The sequence below is a fragment of the Musa acuminata genome, chromosome BXJ3-2, assembly GCF_036884655.1.
Source record: "Musa acuminata AAA Group cultivar baxijiao chromosome BXJ3-2, Cavendish_Baxijiao_AAA, whole genome shotgun sequence".
NCBI classification, from domain to species: Eukaryota; Viridiplantae; Streptophyta; class Magnoliopsida; order Zingiberales; family Musaceae; genus Musa; species Musa acuminata.
Genome location: NC_088350.1, coordinates 21937265 through 21956498, shown reverse-complemented (window position 1 = coordinate 21956498; position 19234 = coordinate 21937265). Strand labels below are relative to the sequence as shown.

Genomic DNA, 19234 nt, shown 5'->3' with positions numbered 1-19234 from the left:
TAATTTTCATCCCTTGGAACGATACATATCACTTGCAGACTTGGGATCGACCTGCATAATTTTATCACACATTTATATATAATAGGAAACTCAATAAAGTCAATATACTTCTTTGATGCATAGAAGTGATACGTATCACTTGCAGACTTGGGATCGGCCTGCATAATTTTATCACACATTTATATATAATAGGAAACTCAATAAAGCGAATATACTTCTTTGATGCATAGAAGTTGGGATTAATCTTCAACAAATACAAAATGTTTATCCATACAAAGTTTTCAAGTTGGCACGAACATTAGAGGAAGAGACCCAAAACAAGAACTACACGAGTCTTAAGCATCTCTTCAAAAGAATCATGAGAAAAAAAGAAAGGAGGAACAAGGTTTTAAAAACAAAAAGGCATCACATATTGGCACAATCTGTACTTCCAACAGAGAACAGGATGATGCTGTAACAATTACAACTGAAAAGGGTTAAAACACAAGACTAAAGAAACTACAGGGAGGGGAGTTTGAAGAAACTAGAGGAAGAAGATGTCTGATCATGGTATATGAATCGCCACCTTCCCAGCCAGTAAGTAGCCTTACGAACAATCCGTCTCTAGAAAGAACTCATAACAGCTGAAGTGCTTGACCTTGAACTTCCACTCTCCCTTGACGGGATCAAAGGACAGGAACTCAGCCCCCTGCTCCTCACCTTTCAGTGTCAGCATCTCCTTGTACTTCTCGACGTTGGGCCCCTCCGTGTACTGCTGCCCTGTCTTCTTGTTCATACACTTGATGTTGAGAAGCGTAACCTCAGCAGGCTTGTTGAGACCCTGCCCAACTGGGGGCTTCTTGCTGTCATCGCTGTAAACAATCACTTCGCGGTGGTTGAACTGGACGATCGACTCTAGGTCAAGCCCCCTCACATCAGTTTCTCCGTAAAACTTGATGCTGCCATAGCCATGCCTACCAACCACAAAATCCTTGACATGGCGGCAGAAGCCTGGCTCAGCACGCTCTTTTGCAGCGAGTTCCTGGATACGTGGTTCGGTATAGTAATCATCTTGGCGGAGCTTTGGCATTAGCGCCTCGATGTCTGCACCATGCTCGTACACGATTGCAGCCTTGCCAGCCCTGTGTCCCGATATTTTCACATAAGAAGAATCGGTTACCTTCTGCATCTGATCATCACCATTACCATTTTCCTTCTGCAAAGACTTGGAGGCTGAGACGGTCGTGCCAGTATGCTCCCTTGTATGGCCATTCTCAGTAGCATACTCTGCATCATTTCCAGAACAGTAACATAAATGATGGGAAGAATGTTCTACTGGTTGAAGAAATCTTACTAATAAATGGCTGTGATCTGTTCAATCTGCTAGCCTGATAACTTTACAGAACAATTACTTGGGCTCTTACAACTGAAAGTATGCCCAATAGGTCCTGAATATTCACCCAAACTAACATCTCTGGGTGCGAGATTAATTAGCTTCCCAACAGACCAAGGAGTTAAGAGGGACAATGCAAGACAAGACAAATTAAATCATACATGAACCTTTCATGTTTTCTTCTCCTAAAGAGTCTAACAAACATGTTTGTACTACATCTAGAACGATAACGTTTAGCACTAAATTTTCACCCTTTTAACAAATCCACATCGAACATCTGAAAACTGATTTTAAACTAGTTACAAAAAGTGCATTCTCTGCTTGTAAAGAAAGAATTTCAACGTACAAGATTTTCAAAAGAAAAACTGGTGAAATAAACTGACCATCATTATCACCTGCATACGTCTCCTTGAAAGCCGGAGCAGATGGCTCTCCTGATACTTTACCTGGAGAGTATCACAGTAAAAGAAAAAGGTCGGAGAACAAATAGAGTACGCTAACAACCAAACTGACATAAGAATCTAAGCTAAATCATCATATGTGAGCATGCATTCAGCAAGGTAATATTAATGAACACTTTTAATGTGCAAGACTATCTATCTAAAGAATAACTTGACAGAGATAAGAAAGATCCATGATAAGAAATAATTGGTTTTCAATGAGACAAATTTTACATAGTACACCTCTAAATATGACATCATATTGAGACTAGGAAGTTCCAAGAGAAAGTAGATTAAATATCTCTGTATCATTGTCTTCCCAAGATATCCAACAGAATAAAAGTAGATTAAATGGCAAAGTAGATGACATTATCCAACACAATAAACAACAAGAAATCCAAAATAAGATCTGTTCCTCGGATCAGCATTAGCATGTCATGATTACCATGGTTCAACAACAAGAAATCCAAAATAAGATCTATTCCTCAGATCAGCATTAGCATGTCATGATTACATGGTTTCGCATGCCCCCTTCAAACAGCAGTATGGTATCATAAATGTGTTTCCAGTATTCACCAATCATGATGTCACCGTTAGCATTTTGCCACTAAGTGAAGTATCCCATATCAAAATACTATGAAGTATGAAGTTCTAAACACTAAAAAGCTACATCTTATATGGTGTCCCATTCTTGTTAAGAAGGAAAGTTGTCATTGAATATAATTTTGGAATAATGCTGAAGTATGAAATGTTACCGTATCATGTAAATGCTACAAGAACTTAAAAAGGTCTATAAGTCAAATCAACCTTTTTCTTGTGTGAAAAAAAATAAATCATTGCTAGATTAACTTGTAAACCAACAAATTCTGGAACAAAATCATATACTTAAGAAAATATATTCAAACAGCTAAAATAGAGGAAATAAGAGCTTTTGCATGGATACAGTGTACAAGATGAAAAAAGAGAAAATTATCTTCATCAATGGACAGCCCCACAGTATTTGGGTAATCAGCCTATGGTTCTCAAGATCACAAGAACCGATCAAGACTATCTAGGATTAACTGCGACTGCCAGGAGTCAACCAGGATTGACCAACAACCAAATTACAAACATGTGCAACCAGGTCAAGGTCAGTTCTTGGCCAATTCCAATATAGTGATGGATCTCCAGATTCAATGGGTTCTCGATGATGGACCTACGGGACCTGCACTGATTGTTTACTTAGAAACCTTGAAATAAGTGTCATATAATATTGGGTGTATAATTTGGAATATAATAGCAATGCTGCCTTCTGTTGGAAGGACAACAATTTTACCTCTCCACCACAGGAAAAAAAAAATCTTGGCGTATACCTATAGTCAGCATCTTGCACAAAATAATGCCCTACCACATTAACATCATGATTCTGCATTGTAAAGGCCAATATTACCAATAAAACAAGGAAAAGTTCAGATCCAACTAATTCCACCTACATCTCATAGCAGAAGTAACACAAGCTACTCCAATTGTTTGAGGTGGCACATTTCTGGCTCTTGTGCCATCCCAAAATTTCGCAATCTTTGGAAACATTTCAAGTGGATAGAACTGACAAAAGCAGATTCATCTGATGCTAAGACAATGTAATTGCTATGGTTTTGCTCTTCAAAAGCATGCTGGCTTCTTGGTCAAAAACTGCCAAATTCGAAATTTTGCTATATTTGCACCTATTATGATTGCAGGGTTCGTAGGACAAATGAATCATAGATTGATTAACAAATGTGGCCCTTGCTTTTCTTGTTTCTTCTGCTCTAGACTTCCACTTTTCATCCTATAACTTGCTTATGTATAATCTTTTAATTCCGAGCCAAAATTTATCTGAAAAAACCTATAATCACTTTCAAATTTCTTTCTACTTTCCAGATTTAACTCCATTACCAAGGTCTTTTTCTGTAGATCAGTCCCTTTCAAGCATATATGTAAACCACCTTCTTTCTAATGTCTAGCCATAAACATAGGACATCTTGCTGAGTGGTGACCCAGCAATAAGCATAAGGTGTTTAAGGAAATCTCAAAGAACAGAGAACCAATCAAGGTTGTAACAGGCACCCCAGGCACCAAGGATGCCATAGATTGATATTGTTCATTTAGCGACCTGTTGGCTTGCATAAAAAGGATTCTTAAATGTGAACACCTAATCTTAGATTCTTTTACACTCAAATTTGTTGATTAGTTGGCTTCATTTCTAAATTATTCTTCCCATTTCATTGATCATCTTTTAAGTTATAAAAGCAAAATAGGTTAAATCTAAGCATACATACAGTGATAAACTGGTTTATGCTTTTGCATAATTTACAAGTGATAAGACAAATGGCAGCAAATTTACAACATTCAGCTCTTCTATACTAAAAATAGCTATTTGTCATTAGGAAGCAGCCCAAGCGGTCACTTCGTCTTGGCATTTCGACAATGCCATACTGAAGCTCACCCTCTGTTTTTTGTCCCTCTATAAAGGGTTATATAACAACTTAACTGCAACAAATGGAACTAGCTGCATCATGCAATTTCCTTTCATGATAAGATAGAGCATATAGACAAGCTACGCATTCAAACAAGACTCTTCAACGATATTTAACAAGAACTCAAATGTTCAAATCATTTTAAGTGGGACAGGAACATTACCATTTTCGGCAGCTGGGATCGATCCATTTTTCATGATATTTTCCTTTTCCATATTACTTCGTGGAGGCCATTGCTCAATTGGACGAATGATCAGTGCCCTAGGATTTTCTCTGGGGACAAAATATGCATCTGCCTTTGGTGTTGATTGTGTTTCATCATCAGCAAAAAAAGCCACCTGAAAGTAGAAAGATGTTGATCCTCAGAAAAAAAAATGATTTATTAAAAGAAGGAATATCTGCAGCTTGCATCTAATAAAGTTGTAATCAAATTATTATAGCTGTACGCTCTCCCAACAATGATTTCTCACCCTTGGGCCATCATTTTTTGCGGAATATTTCCTTGGAGGTAGTTTGATCCTTCTCTGAGATAAATGTCTTGGAACTAGCATTGAGGAAGCCCTTAATAAAGTAGGCTTGTCAGCAACCTGTTCCCAGCAAAGGTCACAAATTTGATTCACAAAGCATGATAGTTGATAATAGTACAATTAAATGGGAAAATCACATCTAGGTTGAATGACAAGAAAGATCCACACACACTCCTTACATATATTTGTTGTGTTGAAAAAAGCTAGACTTACAGGCATGCTAGAAATTCCATACTGAATTGAAGGGGCAGAGCCCATCCGACCAATTGACATCTGAGGCATTGCTGGAAGTGTTCCAAAAGGATTTGTCACAGGAGCTGGTTGCATGACCATATTGGATTGACTAGCAGCACTGTTTCATGGACATATAGGAGAGGACAATTAAAAACAAAAAAGAAAACATGAAGAAATGAGTCAGGAAAAGAAAAGTATTCTTGTAAAGCATTACATGCTAGCCTTCTTAAAATTAAAAACTAAAAAAATTTCCATATAGATTGTCGGTCTGCCCTACTTACAAAACAACTAAAGACCCTGTGCTATTGCAACAAGACAAGGATGAGCTACAAAGTATCCAAGGCTCTCTCGATTGAAATAATATATAAAATGTTCTAAATCAGCTAATAGTATCTTTTTACTAGAGTATGTTACCTGCTATATTACTTCAATTTTACAATCTACTATCAAATAAAGAACCAAGATGCTCATAACTACACTGTACAAAAAGAAAAACAAAATGCACAAGGAATAAAGAAAAAGCACAATAACATACTTCTGTGTGAAGGTGCCTTGACTGAAGATGTTTGAAATGCTACCAAAGCCACCAGAAGAGGCTGAAGAGTTGAAGAACAAAAAAGTTGTAAAAACAGAACAAGAACAACTAGCAAGCAAAAAGACAAGGCAAATCCCTTAAATGTACCTGGTTGTGCCTGGCCTACATTTGGAAAAGAAAATGTACTTGATGTCTGGGCTACTGGTGCCAGTTGAAAGGGTGTCTGCACTGAAGGCTGCAAAAGACAAGCAAGAACTTAACTCCAAAATAATGCAAGCCAGCCAGATGTAAAAAACTATCATATGAATGGTGTAAATATCCCAATATTTATTCTTATGAGTATACTTACAGCTGTTTGCCCAAATCCGACTGGAGTGCTTGAAGGAAAGACTGATGGCGTTGAACTACTGAACAGACTTCCCCCAAAACCAGTGGACTGACTGGCAAATTGATTTGATCCGAAAGTAGACATAGCTTGTTGAAACCCAGTATTTGGCTGCCCAAACAAGGATGACGCCTGCCCAAAGGGTGCAGCAGAGGACTGGAATAACCCAGAAGATTGCGTGTTGCCAAAGCCCAAACCGGTCCCAAAAGTTGAAGTTGGCCCCGCCATTGAAGAACCAAATATTGAAGGCGTAGAACCGAAAGCAGATGATGATGTTGTCCCACCAAAAGCCATGGATGACAAACTTGAACCAAATGTCGAACCAGTAGGAGCACCAAACATTGGACTGGTAGAGGAAGTTGAACCGAAGGGGCTCGATGAGGATGTGGTGAATGGTGAGCTGAAAATTGAACTAGAGGTAGAACCAAATCCAGATGAACCAAAACTGGGAGGTTTAAGTGCAAAAGGATTTGAAGGCGTGGTGGAGGAGAAAGGGTTTGTGGAAGATTGACCAAATGTGCCTGCAGAACCAAAGGGGCTGGTTTGAGATGAAGCCGAAAAATTGATGGCACCTGCAGGCTGCCCTGAAGGATTTGGACCACCTAGAAATCACATTAACCAGGTCATTATTAGGTGAAGAAGATATAGGACGAAAAATATACTGAAAATTGGCATAAAATATACCATTTGAGGATTATAAAAAATAAGAACACATCTAGTGTGAAGCATGCTTTAGAACATACAACCAGCAATCAGAAATATACTAATACATGAAGCCAAAATCTCTTGAGAAAGAAAAGCCAAGGGAAGACTAAACAATTTTTGCCTCACAAAATAAGAAGGGGATTTATCTACATGCCATAATGAAGATGCCTTGTTATATGCCCTGAAAAAGAATGTATACCCCGAGAAAAGCCCCACAACAGTACTTAAAGGTTTGTTCTTACCTTTATCACCACGTTGATAATCCTCCCATCTTAGTTCCTCATGACTCCTATCTTTATATGCAGGCATGGCAGATATTGACTCCATCTTGCCAGCAGGCTGACTACCAGTGCCACCATCAACCTCAGGCGTTGGGCTAAATGCTGCTGCTCTTGTCCCTCCAGGTTGACCCCCAAAAGTTGATTGTCCAAATCCCGGGCTACCAAATGTTGGTGTTGTTGCTTGAGCACCTGCAAAACATCAATATACATGTAGGTGAACAAAAAGCCCAGAGAATAATGATAAGAGCATAAATAAAAGGGTAATATAGGGGAAAACAAGAAAAAAAGGACATGAAAAATGAGCATTCTTCCGTTCAACAACCAAAGATAGCCAACTACAAAGCAAGTTTACATATGTGAATTTCAAACCGACAATACAAACAATGCTTTTCAGGTTTCCCGCTCTCAAGGAACAGAGGGCTTCTGGGTAAATGGAAAAAAAGTAACTTACCAAATGGGGAACTCTGAGCACCAAAAGGAGATGGTGATGCTCCAAAAGGTGTGCTACCAAATGCAGATGCTGACTGTCCAAAGGAAGGGGTGGAGCCAAAACCAAATGAAGGAGTACTTGATGCACCAAAACCAGAAACTGTTGGAGAGCCAAATGTGGGAGCAGTAGATGCCCCAAATGCAGGAGTGCTTGAGGACCCAAATGTAGGGGCAGTCGGAGCCCCAAAAGATGGTGTCACTGTTGAACCAAATGCTGGAGAACTTGAGACCCCAAAAGAACCTCCCGTAGTACCAAACGGTGATGTCGATGTTGACCCAAATGCTGGGGTTGCAGTAGAACCAAATGCGGGTGTGCTTGTGGCACCAAAAGTTGGGGTAGTTGTAGCACCAAAAGAAGGGGTGCTAGCAGATCCAAAAGTGGGGGTCGTAGTGGCACCAAATGCAGGTTGACTGGATGCACCAAATGGTGATGTGGAACCAAAAAGGCTGTTCCCAAATGCTGGCTGTGTTTGCTGAAATGTACTACCAAAAGGACTTGATTGGCTAGGAGATGAACCAAAGCTTCCAAAGGCCGGCTTCTGACCAAACAAGGAAGAACCTACAAACAACATAATCATTTCAGCATAAGGTGGCATTTCCAACAACAAGATGACAATAGAAAACAATATAATACAAATAACTACCATAGAGAAGCCAAAAATTAAACTATAATGTTTTTTAGGGTTCAACTCATAGCAGTGAAACCTCTCATAAATATTTGACAATATTGATACAACAATATTATAGCCTGGTAAGAAAGTATAAGAATCCAGTATAAGAGTAAAAATTTGCTAAGACTTAAAAATTTAACCCCCTACTACAAGCTATGTATTTACAAACAAGCATCATTACCAATGCAAATATCCAGTATAGAATACAAATTTAACAGAACCTGCAACATGAAGTCCAAACCAACTATAACATACTTACATATAAGCTTGTCATTACCAAAGCAGATACATGAAGAGATCTAGAGTCCTCCTACCAGATGTTGCCATCAAAGAGTCTTCCACAAAAGAAGGCTCCACTACATGATAAAACTCCAAACCAACAAAAGTTCTCATTTTTATATAGTGAAGAATTTTCATGAGATGTTACAACACCAGGTGTCTCCAAGCAGTGTATTGATTGCTTCCAAAGAATTAAGACGAACAGGTCCTCATATGATGGGCAGCACACTAATTGCTAACAATAAGCTATATCATAGCTAAGAAGCATGGACACACAAACACGACATGACACGGACACGACGACATGCTATTTTTAAAAAAATTAGGACACGGACACATCGAGGACACATGTATCTTTTAATATATATAATATTCGATTAACATGGGTTTTATAATATTTGTACATCAATTATATAACTCAGCAATGTGAACAAATAAAATCTTAATGTTTGCAACTATTTGAAATTTTAGATCCAGACGTCTCCTGTCAGGGTTTAAAGATGCAGTTGATATTTTTGTTGCAATTCGGATCCGTATATGGAGATTTCTTAGAACCCCACAGTTAAAAATTTCCCATGCTAACTTTATCTAATGCTCATTTTAAGATGTAAAAACATATTTGGTAGTAATCTGTTAGCTTGGATATATGATTAATTTTACATGAATTGCCTACTGCTATATGTTAGTTCTTGATAAACCTCTAGACATTACATTTCTGCTTGAAATTAATCATAGGTATAATAAAAACTTATTATGCAGTTAATAAGAAGTAAAGGAAGTGTAATTGTATAATCAGCTTTAGATAACATATTTTTTTTCTATTACTAACAACTACAGTAGTATGATTCTATAATCAATTAAGAGAAATTATTAATTAAAACATATTAATACAGGTTCCTTCAGTTAAAAGTTTAGTTCAAAAATAAATCAAGAAATTATTAACTAATTAAGATCTTAGTTTAGAATTGATCAATAATTTAGTTTTTTTCTCGAGTATCCTAATTATTTAACTGCAATACAAAGTGAGGGGAAACGTGCCACCATGCATCCCACCATGGTTTGGGTCAGCATTATAACTTGTGGTGCAAGAGAAATCTGACCTACAGAAATGCGAAATCTGGGAAAGTAGAAGGCTGGTGAACTGTGAAGGATGGGTCATGGTCAGCATCGTACCATGCGATGCTGTTCGCCGATGAGGAAGTGTGGGTCGAGCACTAGAAGGTGAGGTAGAAGGCTTCACCCATGAGAAGGCTTCACGGATGAGGAAGAAGGCTTCGTGGGTGAAACGAGAGGTTGCCGAGGCCCTGAGGGCGAGCAACGATGGCTTCAACTAGACGCAGGTGGGCTTGGGACACTAGGCAGAGCCACAACAACATCGTCAATGTGCCTCCCCGAAGCTCATGGCCCTCATATGAGGGCCACGCGAGTGCCACGCTCATGTGGCACATGAGGAAGGCCGCGGGAGAGGTAAGGAAGGCCACAGGGGCGGTGCTTGTGTCCAAAAATAAAAATAAAGACATGTGTCCAACCGTGTTGGTGACGTATCCATGTCTGACACGTGCGACATGGATACGCCCACCAAATTGACGTGTCTATAATTCTTAGGGTCCTAGGAACAATCTCAAATGGAAACAGCTACAAGGATTGTAATGACATCATATAGATTACAGCTTACTCACATAAACCTATTTTGTTTAATGAGTCAAAGGCTAACAGGATTCCTTCCAATTAGCAACTTAGCATATGGGTTGCATTATCATATACAGATCAAATCATCATATCAATGACATATTAGCTATGCAATGAAAACACATATTTCAATGGTAATAGGTGTAGCTCGAGGCAGGGAAACTCCAAAATAATCAATGTATTCTAAGATTAGCAAACGTAACACACCAATTTCAAATTAGTGGAGTTTAACTTATTTCTACTTTCCCTTTTTCTTAAACAAAAAGATCAGTTGTTTCAAATACTGGTAAAAGCATATAATGACTAGATCAGGTCCACAGACATACTAAAAAATGCCCAGTTCTGGACACAATTTATTGCATTCCTTCCTCACTAAGCCATCTGTCACAATGGTGCACTCCCAATTACATCAATTGGTGTTGTCTTAGAACCTTGCATACATCCTGATTTTCTAGGGTACAATTAGAGTTAAGATTTTTAATTTCTGATTAGGCAACCCCATGACACTACACAAAATTGTGCAAAAAAATCGTTGTACTTTATGCCATTTTATAAGAAGTAAAAGAGAGGATAGATGGTTCTCTTGTTAAAATTAATGTGAAATAATGGCTATATTGTAGAAACTGATGGCTTATTTGTTTCCTATGATGTGTCTGCAGGTACATGCCAAAAGACTTTGTCTTAAGGAAGATGAATGAAGATATTGGATGCAGCCCTTGTAAAGCCAGTTGCTCTTGTATGTCCGAAGGTCATGCAATTCTGGAGGAATTGAGAAAGTTGAGGAGCTCAACCATTCTATAATTTGGCTTAAGTAGGATGCACAGAAGTCTTAAATTTTGTCAAGGGGAACACCTGCGTTCCCTGGTCTCTTAGATCTATCATCAAAAGACATTAGATATTAACAGGGTAGATTGAATGTTGTAGAATTTTGTTATTTGCCTAACCATGTTGGTCATTTTAAATGTTGGCAAATCTCAGTGTACTCCTTTATCTGCAAAGGTTGCCTTGAATAGTTAAGAAGTAACAAAAGTTTATTTTGAAAAAAAAAAATATGTATAAAAGAGTAAGAAATGAAGTAGCATGTCTTGTCCTTCCAAGGAAGCTATTTATTTACAGAAAGACTACTAACAGCTGGTATATGAATCTTGGTTGCACAAGCACTGGGAGATATAATTCCAACGGCCCTGTTCATTAAGGGCTAAGCGTCTGAATAAGCATTTATTTTGTAATGACTTCGAGAGGAGACTTCTTTCTGAGATTCAGTAATGAGAATAAGCTATCCGGTCACGAGCTAAATGAACTGGACAAACTTTACCAAAACTCCCAAAAGACAAAACTTACTTACTCCTTGCGAAGGAGACAAGAAATCATAGTATGTTGTTGTTATTCCTCATAAAAACTGTCAAATATAAAGGAGCATAAACTATTCCTTTAATATTATTCTCATGATAATTTACTTTATACTTTGGATACTCAAAACCAAATAGACACTAAATTACCATATCAGAAAAAGACTCACTTGCTGAAGTTGTATGTAAGATTAATTCAATTAACAAGAAACATAGAATTTAGCAGGGAGCTGGTGCATCATACAGTTAATAATCAATGTGAAAGACTTGGCTGCTATTTACTAACTATTTTAGTCCCAGATATACTCACCACCGAAGGAAGAGGAAGAGCCGCCAAAAGCAGGAGTTGATGATGCCCCAAAGGCAGGCATGGAACTCCCAAAAGCTGGAGCTGATGAAGCACCAAAGGCAGGTGTAGAAGGCTGCCCAAAGACACCAGTAGATGTGCTGCCAAAGACCGAACCCCCTGTCTGAGAACCAAAAGGATTTGAACTTCCAAATGGTTTTGGGGCAAATGGATTATTGCCACTAGAGCTTGTTTGCCCAAACACTGACTGGGAACCAAAAGAACTACTTGAAGACTGACCGAAAGCTGCACATCCAATTAACCACACTCAGAAGAAGAAAAGAAATAATCATATATACAAAAACATAAGATAAACAGCCTCATGGTAGAAAGAATAAAAATTGTAACTGAGATAACAAAACTCAAGGACAAGCAACAAAAAATATGCTTCTCATCGGCGCAAAAAAATAAATAAATAAAAATACAAGCCAAAAACTATAAGATATAACCATAAAAGCGATATTACGCCTACCATCAGAATGATTTTGAGAATAAGAAGGGCTGGCAAAGGCAGCGTTTTGAGTTACGGCCTAGAACATCAACTTACTAGTACATGCAAAAGCAAGTTTATAATACCTAATGAATATACCATTCAAAGAAAAAGAACGGCAAACCCAGGAAAACAAAAGAACATTAAGAAATCGAGAGCAAGATATCACGGATTTTGCACGACAAACCCGGTGAACCCCACTGCATCTTAAACACCAACAAGTTACCACCAAGTCAAACGACACCGATCCTAGAACGAGCTTCCACAACCAAATCGACGGAATGAAGTAACCTTGACAAGGTAACAGCATATGCCACTCACCAAGAGATCAAAAAATATTCACAAAGCTCGGGATTAAACAAAAAAGTGGAATCTTTAAGAACCCGATCAAAATGCTGCTACAACAATCCAAGCAAAGGAGAATATGCGAAACGAATCGATGCACCAGGGAAAATAAGCAGCTTACGATTGGTGGGGCCGAACATGACTGCGGATCCGATCGAAGACAAATTAGAGTTCAGCAACAGAGAGATGGATGGAAGCAAGTGAACGCAGTCAGCTTATATGCTGCGGATCCTGCCTCCCGATCGAAGACCAATTAGGGTTCTGAAACAGAGCGATGTATGGAAGCAAGTGAACGCAGTCAGCTTATATAATGGTCGAAAGATTGCTTCTCCTATCAACGTAGCTTGATACCAACGCAGTTCGAAGTAAAAAAATGCACAATCAAATCCAACACCGACGTCAATCGAACGCGTGATCCGCGTCCCTCCCCCGCGTTCGACGACGCGCCGGTACCAGCCAAAATCCAACGCAAGATCAATGAGGAGGAGGACGAGGAGGAGGAGGGGAAGGGGGGGGAATCGGAGAAAGATTTATTAGGGCATTCGAAGGGTGCGATAGGGGGGTGGAGCAATGGAAGGGCAAGAATTAGGTTTCGGGCAGGCGGTTTGGAAAGGGTTTACCGAAGAAGGTGGGGAAGAGAGCGGGTGTGACGGGGACAAATCACGGGACAGGGTTTTATTTCCCATAAGCATACATGAACGTGGTCCGGCCCCAGAAAAGTAGGACGCGTGGATGGCTTATGGAGGTTTACCTTTAACTACTGTGTTGGGCGAATCAAAGCGAATCTAAAGTTCTCAGGGACGGTTCGTGGGCTGTAATATCTGACCCAGCCCAACACGTTATATCACGTGAGAGAGCGGACGAGGGAAGAATCCACGGGACAGGGATGTGTTCGCAAAAGACCTTTATGACGGTGATCGGGCCCACGGAATGGAACACGTGGATGTCTTCGGGAGGTCGACTACAGAGCTGTGGTGTTTTAGAGATCAAAGCGGCTTCGGAGTCTTGGGGAAGTAGCCCATGGGCCGTAATAGCTCGATCAGCCCAACACTTGGAACCGCAGAGTGGTGAGGGAGAGGACGAAAAGAATAATTCACACGACAGGGATTGGTTCCCCACACACTGGTTACTCCCCGCGCATAAGACATGTGGATTCATACAGGACGTCTATATTGAAGTATGGTGTTTTAAAGATGAAAGCGAATCAGGCTGTGATACCCCATACTCTTCGTTTGAATCATACACTGTTTTGGGATGTAACATGTCATTGTTCGACAAAATATGGGTGATTTTCTTGAAAAACTTTACATTTCCTTCTTTTTTTTTTTTTTTTTAAGAAAGCAACTTATGTTTTTTTTTTCATATAATGTCCCTATTTATTATAATTCTATAAATGCTATTTCTTTCTTATCTTCATCGTCTACTTATTTATTTACTCGTCACCTTCAACTCATGCTCCTATTGCGAGGTATTCATCTCTATATAATGTCTTTCCCACTAATGACATCGATCATTTTCGTCTTTTACTTCTATCATGAGGTATTGTATTTTTGTCTGCTTATTATGCTTATTATCTTTGCATCATGAAGTAGAGGATATGTGCTCTTCTTTATTTTTTAAATAACTTGGAACAAAGGCAACTAATGTGATAGACACGATAAGCAAGGATGGGATAAAGGTGATGAATATAACGATCAAATAAGGTGTGCTTAGGCTTATGATCAGAATAAAAGCCAAAGGCAATGAGCAGGCGAGCGATATTGATAGAGCGAAAGCAACAAGCAGGGAAGGAAAATACTTATATATAATTAGACAACATATAGGAAAAATAAAAATATCAGGTGTTTTCCGGAGAAAAAGAAAAAAAAAATTAATTTTTTTTTAAGAAATCACCCATAAAATAAAGCATGGAGAAACCTTTTTATAATGGAATACAGAATATAACGATCTTTCAAGCTATCCATATATTGAGAGCAAACGTAAGAGTTAACATATTTTTATTCAGTAACTAATAATATCTTTTAAATGTTAAATTATCTATTAGAACAGATCTAAATATCAAAAAATAAGATCTAAAACACAAAATTAGAACATTTTATAACATAAGCTAGTTGGACTGCATGGAGCTGTTTGGCCAATGAGTTGAGTGAGGCAATTGAGTCTCAGGTTCTAGTCCACGTCGATTTAATATTTTAGAAATATTAAAATGTTTAAACATAGAAATTCAAGTCATGCAATTGCAAACATAGGTTTTAGAAATTCTAAACAATAATTAAATATTTTTAAATATAAATGACATGAATATCAAGAAATTTATATCAAAAAATATGTGCTAGCAACCAAAAAAAAAAAGAAATCATGGATAAGTTACAAAAATTTAATACTATAAATTGTACACCATATTATCAAATTCATGAGCATACAAAATTATAAATTAAATATTTCAAAAACAATAACTAAAATATTAAGGAGAGATGGAAAATCTGCATCAATACAATATGAAGAGAGCTTGAAGTCTCTTGATTAGAGAGAGAGAGAGTGTGTGTGTGTTTGTATGCTATACTCCCTTTAAAGAAAGGTAATAACTTTTGATAATTTGAATTATTAATTAATTAATATTTGATTCCTAACTCTCTCGTAGGTATTGATTTCGGGTTATTCATGCAAGGAAATATATTAACTTGTAGAAAATTTCAATTTAGAAAAATAGGGAATAAAATCTGGTTATTACGGTAGTAAGTCAAAAACAGGAGATGAACACTTACAGTGGTGAATGGACATCAGCTATACGAAGCTAATTTATGATGACAGTCTCCTTTACTCCAACAACGCGTCTCGAAGACCAGCTTATGATGTGCTCCATACTTTGTTCGAAGGTATTGCAACCCACCACAGATGTACTCTTTCTTATTGAGTTAAATGATTGGTTCGTTCATGTTATAGTCCATGATTTTGTCTCTGGTTAATTATACTCACTCATCTTCTATTTTAAAAATATTTTTTTTAATTACTTCTCGATTATAAAAGGGTCCATAGTCTCTGTCTCAAGTGTTGTGGACATCCAAGGTATAATGTGATGAACCTTTTTGACAATGATCTGTCATGAAGGCTAAAATTTCTATCAATTTTCATGTTCCTTGAAAGCTCATTCTTTTGAAAGCTCAAATCATCTTTACAATCGATCATTAAGTTACATCATTTAAGATATTATATAATTATGTGTGATAAGGTTGATGCCAAAATGTCTTCATCCACCATCTATGAACTGTTTCATGGCAAGCATCAGCATGTGGTGGCATCTTGTTTCATAGGAGGAAAACAAAGCCAAGGACAAGAACTTGGAAGTGAGAAGGAGATACTTCTCAACAAGAAGGCTCCATTCACCATCTATTTGGTCATGAATTCTCTTATTTTATGCAAGCAATGATCAGCATGTTCATTATGAGTCTTCATGCACAAACTTCAGTCAATTCCATTGCAAGTTTTGGTTTTCTGCAGCAATTAACTTGGTTCCATAGCTTCAGAATCTGATCAAAGTTGCTTGTACTGCAAACTGAAGCTGAGGTGATTTGAGTAGTTATCATGTGATCGAACAAGAACAGTGATGTGCAGTTGTCTTTGCAGATTTGAATGCTGACTGCCAAAAAGCTAATATTTTTGTCTCTCAGGATTTATGATATCATCAGCAAAAGGAAATCTGAGGGGGACTTCAGATCGCTACAGAATTCTTTGTTCTTTACATGATAGAATGACAATTGAATTGATGCGAGAAAACAGATTAACTCTGGCGAATTGTTCACAGACAACACAGCTAGCGACTGCATCATGAGTTCCTGTATACATGAGAAGAAGCGAAGTATTGGAAGAACACTTCTTCCTCCGAATCCAGAACTCAGTTTTCTTCTCTTTTGGCTTTGAATTCACTGCATCACAGGCTCCATGAGGAAGCTTTTCCCGTCGAGTTTTCGATCTTGACGAGTGTTCAAAGGCTGTAGTCATCGTTTACTGGATCTGAAAGTTCTTGCCATGCATCAGAGAAGGATGCAGCAGCTGCTGATCCTGGTGCCAGGGATCCAACTCCTCTCCTCCTTTGCCGACTCCATACGAGCACCGGATCTCCGCCGATGTAATGGCGGCGCCGTTGAGGTACTCGGACCATTTCAGATCCCCTGGCTCTTCTTCAAGATTGTGTGGCAACAGCTCTGGCCATGGCAAGATGCTGCTCTGCAACTCGACCCCGATGCTGCCGTTGACGCTGCTCGCACTGCTGTTGCTCGGGTTGCCAGCCTCCAAGAACTGCGAAGGTGTCAGCAAAGTGTCGTGTGGCAGATGGAGCATGGGCTTCAGCTGCAATGAGCTCAGTTCGGGGATCACATTGAGCAGCCTACAGTTCTGCTCGAACCAGAGAGGCCCATCCGACGCTTTCTCCTCGCCACCACAGTTGGAGCCGTAAGGGGAATGCCGGAAGGAGCCAGTGTGGCTGCCGTCGGAGATGAAGAGCTTCGACTCGCTCGATCCCGAGGCCTTGTCGGCCTGGTCGAGCGGCTTGTGGGTGTTGGGATCGACGCCGCTCTGCTGCAGCTTTTTCTTCAGGGAGGAGTTCCAGAAGTTCTTGATCTCGTTGTCCGTCCTCCCCGGCAACTGCGACGCGATCTGCGACCACCTTAAGGCAAGAGAGGTCACAGCGTATTAGCTCCTGAGGACAGGACACAGAGATCAGCAGAACCGCCACGGAGGGCCGGTACCTGTTGCCCAAGACAGCATGGAGGTCGACGATGAGGTCCTCCTCCTGCTGCGAGAAGGTGCCCCTCTTGAGATCGGGCCGCAGGTAGTTTATCCACCTCAACCTGCAGCTCTTGCCGCACCTTTGCAGACCTGCAACTGGTTGCTTCATCTTCCTGTCGAGGAGCCATTAATTCTGAAGCAACAGGGAATGACTAGTTAGTTACCTGCTAACTTAGGCACGGAGCTCCAGCATCCATGGCCGAATCTGGTGATATGATTCAGCAGCTTCTCATCCTCCTCCGGAGACCACAAGCCCTTGCGCAGCTTCGGCTTGTAGCAGGAAGAGTGCCTCCCCATGTCAGCCTGAAGCCTCAATGCGGAAGCGAGTGGGAAGAGGAATGAGGCAGCGAGGGGTGTTCTTAAAGGAAGGGGAGGTCACAGTCAAACAGCTGCTTCCATGGGCAGATGAGATCTGCATGACTTCAGAGCTGGGCCAGTAAAAGTGAAAGCAGGCATTGGCTGAAGAAGATGTAGTCGGAGTGGATCAAAGCAGTCTCGTCAGAGCTTTGCCTCCTGTCTTCCATCATAATATCCTGACACAGAAAACAACCACAAACCTTGACATGCTGTAGCTAAACGAGGAGTCCATGGTTGCTCATCCCTTTCATGGAAGACCCATGCAAAGAACCTCACTGTTAAAACTCACATACGTACTTACGTTTAGAGAGAGAGAGAGAGAGAGAGAGAGATTGTTCTGTCATTACATCTCTGTGATTATCTCAATCTTCTACTGCTTGATTTGTCATACAATGGAGTCTTACAATGACTCACAAAGTTTAGGATAAATGAGTTCTGATGATAACTTTTTGTTTGTGTTAGATATGGTAAATGTTATATTCTAATGGACTACAGTATCTTCCGAATCAGCCAATTCATCTCGCACCTTAGCATCAAATTTTAATAGAAATATATCAATAATCAAAAAGTAAATCTTTCATAAATAAATATATATATGCTCAAAGTCGGTCCGAATCTAATTTGAGCATTAGAGGAGCATGATTAATTTTATAGGGACTCCACATCATCCTCGGGTTGTCTATATCGAAAAAAAACTCATATCGAAATTTTTTTTACATTCGATGATAACGAAAATAAGCTAAATCAAATCAGATTGGACGTATCGGGCTGATGATCGAATTTGACACTACATAGCAATGGAAACATTTTGCTTGTCTTGAGATGGATAATTTGCAGGTATCTTGTGCAGCTTTTCAAGTTCAAAGATAATTTGATTTGAATGTTCAACAAATCCTAGTAAATAAAGCAAATTCTTTGGTGAGTTTGTTGATATAAATCAATATGCTTGGAAGTTCAACTAAAACAATTAATGATAAATGCAGGTCAAAGTCAATTAAAGATCAATGGGAGTGGTAGAGAGGATGGTTGATTCATCTTGTCATCAATGATTAAGATGTGTTTGGTGGCATGATTGGGTTCATGTGATGGTTGGTAATTGGGGATTAAACAAAGAATGTGGAAGATCACATTTATCCTGTTCACAGATTCTGACCATCTCTTGTATTGATTTGGGACCCCTCCATTAGAGGAGCAGCTTCTTCTTTAATCATTCAGCATTCATGTCCTTGCTGTGTCCAGCTTACCTTAGGTAGGGGGAGGGGGCCTTCATCTGTCTTTGACCATGCAAACCTTACAATAAATTTGTTGATGTACAAAATTTTCAAGCAACTGATACACGATGATCAAAATCATCTGTTGATTTATGAGGTTTTTTAATTAGCTGTCATGAGCCACACAAAATCCATACTGTATTCTAGTAAAAGTTCCTGTGCAAAGATGATGCAATGATATTTTGAGAC

At 39.2% G+C, this 19234-nt stretch overlaps 2 protein-coding genes across 4 annotated transcripts; both read right to left on the bottom strand.

Annotated features, from left to right (window-relative positions):
- Positions 1–386: 386 nt before the first annotated feature.
- Positions 387–13219, bottom strand: LOC135583938 (nuclear pore complex protein NUP98A-like). Of its 3 annotated transcripts, XM_065139170.1 has the most exons (13): positions 13031–13218; positions 12754–12893; positions 11762–12043; positions 7426–8022; positions 6936–7163; positions 5953–6590; positions 5751–5838; positions 5604–5664; positions 5048–5186; positions 4778–4894; positions 4471–4645; positions 1756–1818; positions 387–1266 (listed from the first exon to the last, which is right to left on the bottom strand). In XM_065139170.1, exons 2-13 carry the CDS (start codon positions 12770–12772, stop codon positions 587–589), a joined length of 3087 nt encoding a protein of 1028 aa, XP_064995242.1. In that variant the 5' UTR covers positions 12773–12893; positions 13031–13218; the 3' UTR covers positions 387–586. The 3 variants fall into 3 exon arrangements, with proteins under 3 accessions (XP_064995242.1, XP_009381267.1, XP_064995241.1); XM_009382992.3 differs by having other exon boundaries at positions 1768–1818; positions 12754–13219; XM_065139169.1 differs by having other exon boundaries at positions 12754–13218.
- A 3047-nt stretch (positions 13220–16266) lies between these two features.
- On the bottom strand, positions 16267–17862 carry LOC135631385 (transcription factor MYB61-like). Its single transcript, XM_065139012.1, has 3 exons — positions 17582–17862; positions 17378–17507; positions 16267–17295 (listed from the first exon to the last, which is right to left on the bottom strand). Exons 1-3 carry the CDS (start codon positions 17712–17714, stop codon positions 16635–16637), a joined length of 924 nt encoding a protein of 307 aa, XP_064995084.1. The 5' UTR covers positions 17715–17862; the 3' UTR covers positions 16267–16634.
- Positions 17863–19234: the final 1372 nt, after the last annotated feature.